This window comes from Scyliorhinus torazame, chromosome 10 (assembly GCF_047496885.1).
Source record: "Scyliorhinus torazame isolate Kashiwa2021f chromosome 10, sScyTor2.1, whole genome shotgun sequence".
Lineage (NCBI taxonomy): Eukaryota > Metazoa > Chordata > Chondrichthyes > Carcharhiniformes > Scyliorhinidae > Scyliorhinus > Scyliorhinus torazame.
Window position 1 is genome coordinate 83,547,359 of NC_092716.1, and position 11,867 is coordinate 83,559,225.

General features: G+C 46.4%; 1 protein-coding gene across 1 annotated transcript in view; it reads left to right on the plus strand.

Moving 5' to 3' along the window:
- carmil2 (capping protein regulator and myosin 1 linker 2) overlaps positions 1-3,784 on the plus strand; it is a 323,518-nt gene extending 319,734 nt beyond the window's left edge. The window contains exon 40 of the mRNA XM_072518320.1: positions 2,256-3,784. Within this exon, the coding sequence (XP_072374421.1) occupies positions 2,256-2,332 (77 nt within the window). The 3' untranslated portion in view covers positions 2,333-3,784. The remainder of the gene's footprint in view (positions 1-2,255) is intronic.
- The last annotated feature ends 8,083 nt before the right edge of the window (positions 3,785-11,867 follow it).

Genomic DNA, 11,867 nt, shown 5'->3' on the forward strand with positions numbered 1-11,867 from the left:
TATACATGTGGAAGGCCGACATCATGACTGATTGACAGGGCGTACGAAAAATCCAAAGAAACTCAAAGAGGTAATTAGTCTCAAAGGACCGAAGGCATCTCTCTCTCCATTAGAGAAAGACAATTAGTTCTACAGCTTGAGACGCACCTCTCCACATCAACCATGGGGAAAGGTGAGGAGGCAGACCTGCATAAACCAACACTGCCAGCCCCCGGGGATTGAACCTGCACCACTGGTATTATTTTGCACCACACACTAGCCATCTTGCCAAATAAGATAACTGACCCCTACAACTCAGTGAGCTCATTGGGTGCTTTGCCTGCGCTGCACTGTAAAGATGCTTTCTGCTGGTGGATCTTAGCTGCAAAGTACTTGTCTCTTTCTTCAAGGGTGACATACGTGGAACCAACCAGTCTGAGCGAAGTCACTCCATGGCTAATTGAAATAAGACAATCCTATAATCCGAGCTCTGGTAATGCTGTTGTCTCTTATCCAGGGCTCCGTCGGTGCTTTAGTCCTGAAATCCATGCTGTTTCAGTGAAGCCTCTTTTCCAACAACATGTAGCTGAAAGAAAAACTTCTAACTTTTCAGATCTGTTAAAATTATGCTGGAATTGAATGACAGGTAGAGACTCAAAATTCCAGAGAAATATACCTTTAATTGCTGCACAATATTGTAACATTCTTCCAAACCATCCAAAATAGTTGTGAATCCAGCATGAAAATCTCTATTTTGTGCTGCGTCTCTGTCTTGTGTTTAAAAACAGGGAACCTGACATTTTGTGTCATATCAGAATGAGCAATCCGTGCCCATGTGGGCACATCACAAATAAATTCCCCATGACACTTTTCAACATCACCACCAGACCCTTCCCCCTTCCCCATTAATCCAGGATGAAAGTTAAACAGGCAGAAATTTAGCAGAACTGTTTCATGCCCCATCGCCATCAAGTCTCCACCTTTCCCAGATGATTAACAGCGATAGTGACAGAGTGGTATTGCCACTAGACTGATAATCCAGAGACCCCCTGGTTTGAAACCCACCACAGCACATGGTAATAAAAATCTGCAATTTAAAGTCTAGTGATAACCATGAAACCATTTTTCATGTAGGATCGATCTGTCTGGACTCTACGCAGAACAATACTTTTCACTGTACCTCGGTACACGTAACAAATTAAATCCAAATCCATTCTCGACTGTTCTAAACACACATCCGGTTCACCAATGTCCTTAGGGAAGGAAATCTGCCATTTTTACCTGATCTGGCATCTCCAGACCCACAGCAATTTGGTGACTCTTAAAAGGCCTAGCGAACCGCCCCGTTCAAGCCGAGCTGGGGATTGGCATTATTTGGGGTATCGGACGAGCCGGGAGTGCAGGAGACGAAAGAGGCCGGTATTCTGGCCTTTGCGTCCCTGGTAGCCCGGCGGAGGATTTTGCTATTATGGAAAGATGCAAAGCCCCCTAGTGTGGAAGCTTGGATCAATGACATGGCAGGGTTCATCAAGCTGGAGAGGATAAAGTTTGCCTTGCGAGGTCTGTGCAAGGGTTCCTCAGGCGGTGGCAACCGTTCCTAGACTATCTCGTGGAGCGTTAGGAGGAGGTCAGCAGCAGCCCAAGGGCGGGGGGTTTCTTTTGGGGTGGCGTTTGGGTGAAGGTTGGGGGGGTTTTCCCTATTTGTGTTTTTAAATGTTATATGGGGGGTTATTGTATATGGGGGAAATCCAATGTATAATTTCTGCTTGTTGCGTTCTTGTTTCTTTCTTTTTGTTGGGGGGGGAGGTGGTTTTGTTGAAAATTTGTTGAAAAATTTGAATAAATATATATTTTTTAAAAGGCCTAGCGAACTAGGACAGCACGGTAGCACTGTGGTTAGCACAGTTGTTTCACAGCTCCAAGGTCCCAGGTTCGAATACCGGCTTGGGACACTGTCTGTGCGGAGTCTGCACATTCGCCCTGTGTCTGCGTGGGTTTCCTCCGGGTGCTCCAGTTTCCTCCCACAGTCCAAAGATGTACAGATTAGGTGGATTGGCTATGCTAAATTTCCCTTAGTGCCGGAGCAGACTTGATGGGCCGAATGGCCTCCTTCTGCACTGTAAATTCTATGATTATATGAACCACTAGTTCAAGGGCAATTAGGGCCCAGTCAGCTATGCCCACAACCAATGAATAAAATAAAAGATACAATGCCCAATACAGGAGTGTCTACTGCAGTCTGGTTCTGTATTCATGTCTGACCATTAATCTTACAGACGAATGTGAAATCCACACAGCAGAATTATTATCTCCAGTGATCTCTGAAGACACAGAAGAAACAACTGCAATTTAAGAAGAACATCTTTCTGATCAGTGCTGAGGGACAGACTGCCCAGGAGACTTTCACTTGTGGACCAATGGACTAGATTGTGGACTAGATTGTCCTGTACACCTGCTTGAAATATCTCTGCAAAAATCAAGAGGAACAGGAAATTATTTCCATTTAACAATCATATTTTTGATACGTTTTCACATAAATTGCACCACAGAAATGAAGGATTTATAATATACATAAACTTTGTGTACATAGTTTTGGCCATCTAATGATCGCTTTAATTGATACTCTATTCGCTGCATGTTGGGACCTGGAGCAGGAATCCAGGAACGAACAACTTGATGTACTACCTCTTTTTTTGTGAAACTGTCCAGTTTATCCTTCAGAGTGATTTTGCAGACTGGAGAGATTAAAGTAGGTTCTGGTGGAGGGAAAGCTGGCCACTTACAGCTCCCCCATCTCTGAGCAGATTTAGCAGTATCTCATTGTGCCTGCCATAAGATGTCCTTGAAGGGAAGAGGAAAACGTAGCATTATATATCTGTTTCAATATGCTTGCAAATATGTTTTGTGGTAAGTTTGACTGAGCGAGAAGAGAGTGCACTGAAGCAGGGTTCACAGGCTGTTGACACCATTCATCACTGTCTGAAAAGGGCACAAACTCCTCATTCAGTCTACTTGGAATGAACAAAATCCAAAGACAAATTAATGATGTTCATAGCCATAAACAAGGATCAAACAAACAAGTTTCTTAATGATTTGGATCCTCATGTTTCGACAAATGGTTTGGGGTGACTTTCCGTTAGAACACTTGAGAGGTGCTCTAGGTCAATATGAAGCAAAGGATGGGGAGATCCACTTTGATCGTTTAAACTTGCCCCCCCACCACCCTCAACGCGTAACCCAAAACAGGTACATTTTACTTGTTTTCACTATAAAGTGGGGGAGGGGGAACAAAGAGGGAGGAACAAGGAGAGAACGAGAGAGAAAAATAAAGCAAAGGAATTCAATCAGTATTGGTGCTAATTCTGTCCCAAGGACTGTCAGCAAGTGTGGCAATAAAATATCCACACCTTAAATAATCTGCACCACCCCTCTGACTGATGGAGGGAGGTTACAATTTATTTAGGATAAGATACTGTCCAATTTCAAAGCTTTCCCAAAGTTGCAGAGTTAAATTCTGTCTCATTTTCATATTCTATTTTCTGATATTTTGCATTTTAAGCTATATTTTCCAAATGCTTGTTAAATTTAGATCAAAATCACAAATACTCATTTGCTATAAAATTGTTTGCCTTTTCCAGTTTTAAGTGTTTACTGCCAAGTTAAAACTTCCTGAGAAATATTTTATATGCCTGATGAAATGAAACCACTGATAATGGCAGAGACCCAACTTAGCTCTGCTGTCAATTGGTGTCAGACATTTTAAGTTTTTTATATTGAATAAAAGCAAGTGAAATTCTGGAAAAAATGCTGCAGTGTCTGTTCCAAAACCAATTTCCTGCCATGATGCATTGAGCATACTCCCCCTGCAATTTTTCAGAGACTGGTGTACCTCATTGCTGGTGTCCAACAAGGTTCTCATAGTATCTTTATAGCGCCAGGGACCTGAGTTTGATTCTGGCCATGGGTGACTGTCTGCGTGGAGTCTGCACGTTCTCCCCCCCCCTGTCTGCGTGGGTTTTCTCTGGGTGCTCTGGTTTCCTTCCACAGTCCAAAGATGTGCAGTTTAGGTGGATTGGCTATGCTAAATTGCCATAGTGTCCAACGGTTAGGTGGGGTTATGGGAATAGGGCAGGCCAATGGGCCTAGATAGGGTGCTGGTTCGGTGCAGACTTGATGGGCCGAACAGCCTCCTTCTGCACTGTAGGAATTTTATGATGATTTCTATGAAGGTATGGTCGATATTCCACTTTACCTGCTCGAGAGGTAAATGGGGCAGATGAGATTAAAAACACATTTAAAATCAAACTTACTGACTTATAATGATCAGTCCATTATGGTATTGATGGTTAATGTGGAGTGGAGGAGACTTCCGGGGCGGCCATGGAGTGAATGGTCGCACATTTGGTAGCTCCCGCTCACGGTGCATTTCTTTGGACCTTTCCCCGTTCACAGTGAGACTCCACTGTGGTGGATGGTGGATGGATCCTCAGACCAGAAGTGGGTTGAGAAGGGAGCTGGTGGAGGCTGGATGTGGGGTCACTGGTGGATGAGGTGTGCGAGTGGGTGAGGGCTGCCATCCTGGGGTATGTGAAACTCAACGATACGGGGGAGGTCACGGCTCCATGTTGTGGGAGGTACTCAAGGCAGTGGTTAGGGGGGTTTATTTCGATTTGGGCACAGGGAAAAGGTGGAACAAGCAGAGATGGCAAGGTTGGTGGAAGAGATTCTGAGGGTGAATAGGAGGTACTCGGAGGCCCCGAAGGCAGGGTTGTTGAGGGAGAGGCAGAGGCTCTAGATTAGAGTTTGCGCTGGTGTCCACGGGGAAGGCGATAAGGCAGTTGCGGAGGGTCAGGGGGACAATACGAGTACAAGAAGAAGATGAGCAGGATGCTGGCCCACCAACTTAGGAAGCAGGAGGCGGCAAGGGAGATTGGTAGAGTGAAGGACTGGACGGGAAGGACGGTACTGAATCTGGTGGGGGTGAATGGGAAGTTCAAGGAGTTTTATAGGAAGCTATATGGGGAGGGGGAGGGGGAATGCAGTGGTTCCTGGATGGGTAGGAGTTTCCATGGTGAACGAGGACTTGGTGGAGGGACCCCATTGGGTTGAGGGAGGTGATGGAGAGTATGGGGCGATGCAGGCAGGGAAAGCACCGGGCCCGGATGGGTTCCCGGTGGGATTTTATAAAAGTTTGGGGGGGGGGGGATCTGGGGCCGCTGCTGGTGAGGGCATATAACGAGGCTATGGAGAGGGGAGAAGCTCACCCCTACACTATCGCAATCGTCCATCTCCCTGACACTGAAGAAAGAAAAGGATCGGAGCAGTGTGGATCCTACAACACACATAATCATACACACCTTCGCCAGCAACTTGGCATCCTCATTTAATAACGTGGGGCCGGGATCGAACCTGGGAGCTCAGCGCCATGAGGCACCAATGCTAATCATGGCACCAATGTGCCGCCCACCTCTTCAGATCTTTGATCTGCAAGTCTTTCATTCAGTTCTTTGTGAAATTGCTTTCACTAGGCTGTGATTGGCAGTTTTCACGCACACCCAGCTGTCTGCAAAGTTTCATTCATCTTCCTTCACACTTGAGTGGTTCTGAAATACCCTGTGAAACTAATTGCGATGGTTATAGCACAGTGGTTAGCACTGTTGCTTTACAGGGTCCCGGGTTCGATTCCCGGCTTGGGGTCACTGTTTGTGTGGAGTCTGCACGTTCTCCCAGTGTCTGCGTGGGTATCTTCCGGGTGCTCTGGTTTCCTCCCACAAGTACCAAAAGATGTGCTTGTTAGGTGAATTGGACATTCAGAATTCTCCCTCAGTGTACCCAAACAGGCACCGGAGTGTGGCAACTGGGGGCTTTTCACAGTAACCTCATTACAGTGTTAATGTAAGGCTACTTGTGACACTAATAAAGATTATATTATTATAAACATTGTGTTATGATTGACAGATCCTGGATCACATCAAAGGCAGTTAAGTGCTTTTTGGATGGGGCCCCCCAATGGAGGTTCCGACAAGGCTTTCTGCGAGAAAATACCACAGGCCGTAGACGGGTATATTACCAACAACCAGAATGGGGAGGTCTAATCCTCCACTTTCTGGGGGCGCTGAAGGCTGTGATCAGGGGGAGATTATTGCCAATAAAGCACGTAGAGACAGGGAAGAGAGGGCACCTAGGCAATGGCTAGTCGACTCCATACTGGAGATGGACAGACAATACTCTGCAGTCCCGACAGTAGAGCTTCTGGCGGAGAGGAAATAAACTACAAATGGACTTTGCCCTGCTGCCCACGAGAAAAGCAATGCACCAACTCCGCCAGACACAGAAGACCTTGTACGAACACGGGGACAAAGCCAACCGCCTGCAGGCTCACCTGCTGAGAAAGCAGGCAGCCACGAGGAAAGAGGAAAATAGCACAGATTAGGGACAACAAAGGCAGACTAATAATCGTAATCTTTATTGTCGCAAGTAGGCTTACATTAATACTGCAATGAAGTTACTGTGAAAAACCCCTAGTCGTCACATTCCGGCGCCTGTTCAGGTACACAGAGGGCGAATTCAGAATGTCCAAATTACCCAATAGCACATCTTTCGGAACTTGTGGGAGGAAACCGGGCACCAGGAATAAACCCACGCAAACACAGGGAGAACGTGCAGACTCCACAGTGACCCAAGTGGAAATTGAACCTGTGACCCTGGCACTGTGAAGCAACAGAACAAGAATTCAAGGATGCTCAAAAAAGTCTTGCAAAGATCGAGAAGCATGGGATGCTTGGCCCTCCCAAACTTGCAATATTATCACTGGGCAGCCACAGCGGAAAGGGTGAGGGGATGCGTAAGGGAACCAGAAGCTGAAGGGGTAAAAGTGGAGGAGAGTTCTGCACAGGGACATCCCTCCGGGCCTTGGCCACAGCAGTGCTCCCATTCCCACCGGCAAAGCACTCTACAAGCCCAATGGTAATAGCCATGTTCCGGACGTGGAACCAATTAAGACAACACTTCAGTCTCACCGAAATGTCCACTACGACCCCCATCTGCAACAATCACAGGTTTGTGCCTGCCAAAATGGACGCCACCTTTAAAAGGTGTAACAGGACGGAGTGGGGGGGGGGGGGGGGGGTACACTGACAGTTAGCGACTTCTACACGGACAATAGACTGACAATGTTAGAAAACTGATAGAGAGGCTCGAACAGAGAGGGGAAACGAGTTATGGCACATGCAAGTCAAAAGCTTCCTTTGTAGGGTAACACAGACATACTCACGGGCTCTGGGACAATCACTATTAGAACTGTTGGATGCGGGCAACTTGGGGGGGGGGGGGTGAAAACTGCGGGGACTTGTATGGGTGACTGTTGGGAAAGGCACACTCCTCACTGGACGAGACAAAAGAAAAATGGGAGGAAGAGCTAGGGATTGAAATAGGAGGGGTCTCTGGAGTGAAGCACTGAACAGGGTCAACTCCACCTCCACATACACAAGGCTAATGCAGCTGAAAGTGGTACATAGAGCACACATAACCAGAACCCAAATGAGCAGGTTCTTCTCGGAGGTGGAGGACAAATGTGAACGGTGCCAACCACATCCACGTGCCCCAAACTTGTCGGGTTCTGGACAGCCTACTTTGAAGAAACGTCCAAGGTTGTGGGGGTGAGAGCTGTGCCCAAAAGTGGCAGTCCCAGGGTATCAGAACAGCTAGAACTCTTTATGGGGTGGGGGCCAACGCCCTAGCTTTTGCCTCCTTAATTGCCTGCCAAAGAATCCTGCTGAGTTGGCGTAAAGAAGCGCCACCCAAAGCTGAAGACTGCTGGCTGACTGTCGTAATTGCTCCAACTGGAGAAAATCCAATTCACCATCCGGGAGTCGGAAGAGAGCTTCCAGAAGACCTGGAGGCCATTCACCAACCTGTTCAACACCATCATCCCGACAAGACTAATAACCAAACTCTGGAACCTTGGATTTGACCCCTCCCTGTGCAGCTGGATCCTTGACTTTCTCACCAACAGACCGCAATCTGTCAGGATCCTCCACAATAGACCTCAACACCGGGGCCCCGCAAGGACGTGTGCTCAGTCATCTACTGTACTCCTATACGCATACGGACTGTGCGGCAAGATTCAACTCCAACTCAATCTATAAGTTTGCATATGATACGACTGTGGTGGGTCGTATCTCAAACGACGAATCAGACTACAGAAGGGAGATAGATCACTTGGTTGCATGGTGTACCGAAAACCTCTCTCTAAGTGTTAGAAAGACCAAGGAACTGATCATCGCCTTCAGGAAGCGTAGTACGACACACACCCATCTACATCATGGCTCCGAAGTGGAGATGGTCGATAACTTTAAGTTCCTGGGAGTCACTATCACCAACATCTGTCCTGGTCCACTCGCCTTGATGCAACAGTCAAGAAAGCCCAACAACATCTCTACTTCCTATGGAAGCTAAAGAAATTTGGCATGTCTGCATCGACTCTCATAAACCTCTACAGATGTGCCATAGAGAGCATCTTATCCAGCCTGCATTACAGCCTGGTATGGCAACTGCTCAGCTCAAAATCGCAAGAAACTGCAGAGTGTGGTTAACTCAGCCCAATTCATCACACAAGCTAGCCATCCTCCCATTGATTCCTCCCGCTGCCTCAGGAAGGCAGACAGCATTGTCAGAGACCTCTCACATCCAGGCTTTGCTCTTCTCCAGACCCTTTCATCAGGCAGAAGATACAGAAATCTGTTAAACCCGCAGACCCAGACATAGGAACTTCTTCCTCACAGCTATTAGGCTCCTCAACGACTCTCCCTTGGACTGATCTGTTCCCTGTAAGAACACTATTCACAATGCCCTATGCTGCTCTTGTTTGGCCCTTGTTCCGCACTATAACCAATCACTATTTGTTGATATACCATTTGTCAATGTACTCCGTTGATTATTCTTTTGTCTACTATGTAAGTACTGTGGCCGCAGGAAAATACTTTGCACTGTACTTTGGTACATGTGACAATAAATATCAATCAAGTATTCACCAAAGAGCCGGAATTGGTGGATGTTGAGTCTGGAGAAGGGTGTGTAGACAGCCTGGGTCACATTGAGATCCAAAAAGACGAGGTGTTGGGCGTCTTGAAAAATATTAAGGTAGATAAGTCCCCAGGGTCTGATGCGATCTACCCCAGAATACTGAAGGAGGCTAGAGAGGAAATTGCTGAGGCCTTGACAGAAATCTTTGGATCCTCACTGTCTTCAGGTGATGTCCCGGAGGACTGGAGAATAGCCAATGTTGTTCCTCTGTTTAAGAAGGGTAACAAGAATAATCCAGGGAACTCCAGACCGTTGAGCCTTACGTCAGTGGTAGGGAAATTACTGGAGAGAATTCTTCGAGACAGGATCTAGTCCCATTTGGAAGCAAATGGACGTATTAGTCAGAGGCAGCATGGTTTTGTGAAGGGGAGGTCGTGTCTCACTAACTTGATAGAGTTTTTCAAAGAGGTCACAAAGATGATTGATGCAAGTAGGGCAGTGGATGTTGTCTATATGGACTTCAGTAAGGCCTTTGACAAGGTCCCTCATGGTAGACTAGTACAAAAGGTGAAGTCACACGGGATCAGGGGTGAGCTGGCAAGGTGGATACAGAACTGGCTAGGTCATAGAAGGCAGAGAGTAGCAATGGAAGGATGCTTTTCTAATTGGAGGGCTGTGACTAGTGGTGTTCCACAGGGATCAGTGCTGGGACCTTTGCTGTTTGTAGTATGTATAAATGATTTGGAGGAAAATGTAACTGGTCTGATTAGTAAGTTTGCAGACGACACAAAGGTTGGTGGAATTGCGGATAGCGATGAGGACTGTCAGAGGATACAGCAGGATTTAGATTGTTTGGAGATTTGGGCGGAGAGATGGCAGATGGAGTTTAATCCGGAAAAAATGTGAGGTAATGCATTTTGGAAGGTCTAATGCATGTAGGGAATATACAGTGAATGGTAGAACCCTCAAGAGTATTGAAAGTCAGAGAGATCTAGGTGTACAGGTCCACAGGTCACTGAAAGGGGCAACACAGGTGGAGAAGGTAGTCAAGAAGGCATACGGCATGCTTGCCTTCATTGGCCGGGGCATTGAGTATAAGAATTGGCAAGTCATGTTGCAGCTGTATAGAACCTTAGTTAGGCCACACTTGGGAGTATAGTGTTCAATTCTGGTCGCCACACTACCAGAAGGATGTGGCGGCTTTAGAGAGGGTGCAGAAGAGATTTACCAGAATGTTGCCTGGTATGGAGGGAATTAGCTATGAGGAGCTGTTGAATAAACTCGGTTTGTTCTCAGTGGAACAACGGAGGTTGAGGGGTGACCTGATAGAGGTCTACAAAATTATGAGGGGCATTGACAGAGTGGATAGTCAGAGGCTTTTCCCCAGGGTAGAGGGGTCAATTACTAGGGGGCATAGGTTTAAGGGGCAAGGTTTAGAGTAGATGTACGAGGCAAGTTTTTTTACGCAGAGGGTAGTGGGTGCCTGGAACTCGCTGTCGGAGGAGGTGGTGGAAGCAGGGATGATAGTGACATTTAAGGGGCATCTTGACAAATACATGAATAGGATGGGAATAGAGGGATACGGACCCAGGAAGTGTAGAAGATTGTAGTTTAGTCGGGCAGCATGGTCGGCACGGGCTTGGAGGGCCAAAGGGCCTGTTCCTGTGCTGTACTTTTCTTTGTTCTTTGTAATCAATCAATCCTGGACCTGTTTGTAGCCAACAGGCATTAGAGCAAAGTGAAGGGGGGGGGGGCCGACAGAGGAACCACAAACATCAACAAAAAGGGAGAGGGAGGGGAGGGGAGAGAGAATAGGGAGGCATATATGCCGACCATACCCTACGCGGGGGGCCCTCCCCAGACTGAAAGTTTGTAAATACAGGCAGCCGAATAGGAGCAACTTCCCACAATGTAATATATGTGTCACTATATGACCGTACTATGTATGATAATGAAAAACCATAAAGAGAACATGCTATATAATAAAAAGGGGATTTGGGTCTTGGAGGCTAATTCTAATATGGAGCTTTCGTAATTGTATTTGGTTTGTAGATTTGTTTATTTTCATTGTGTATAAAAGGAAACACTCGAATAAGAAAAATCCCACTTTTTTCTGTCCTCTTTCTAAATATGTGCCTTGCTGTCAAATTTTGCTTGATGATGCTCCTGTGAAGCACCATTGGGTGCCTCACTGTGTTATAGGTGCTGTGCAATTGCAAGTTGTTGAAGTTTTATAATCTCAGCCAACAAGGGAAGCTTGGCAATCAGGAGTTTAGCAGGAAACAGGAGATAGGTCTCATGGATGAAAAGTTCAGAGAGGATATTGGGGAACATTGGTTGACATTGAAGGGACTGGGGATAATTGGTGGGCAATGTGAAAAGGAAGAGGCAGGGGCAGCTGAGTGGATGATCTTCATACTAGTGACAAAATCATTAATTGTTTCTCTCTTTGCAAGGTGGGCTTGGAAGAGGGAGAGATGAGTTTGAGGACTGATATTATAATGGAGGAAGGGCGATTTTGGCCTTCAGGGCAATCCTAAGAATAATGTGTGATTTTGGTATGGGAAAATGAGGTAGAGTTTAATGTAGTACAGTCCGAACTAACAATGAACGTGCTATATTCAAACATATCCCCTTGGACTTGAATATGGAGTGAAAACTCTGTACTAGGGATGCAAGACAATGAAGGTTTTGCTGAGGTTAAGAAACTCAAATGTGGAAATGACAAAGTGCTGGAACAAGCCAATAGCTGCATGGTGAATTTAGGCTTAAGCGGTAGAGCAAAGTTTGAACAAATGCAAATTTAATCCTGAGAGTCTTTATGTGATCGCAAATCAGCCTTCTAAAAATTCAGGAAAATTAAA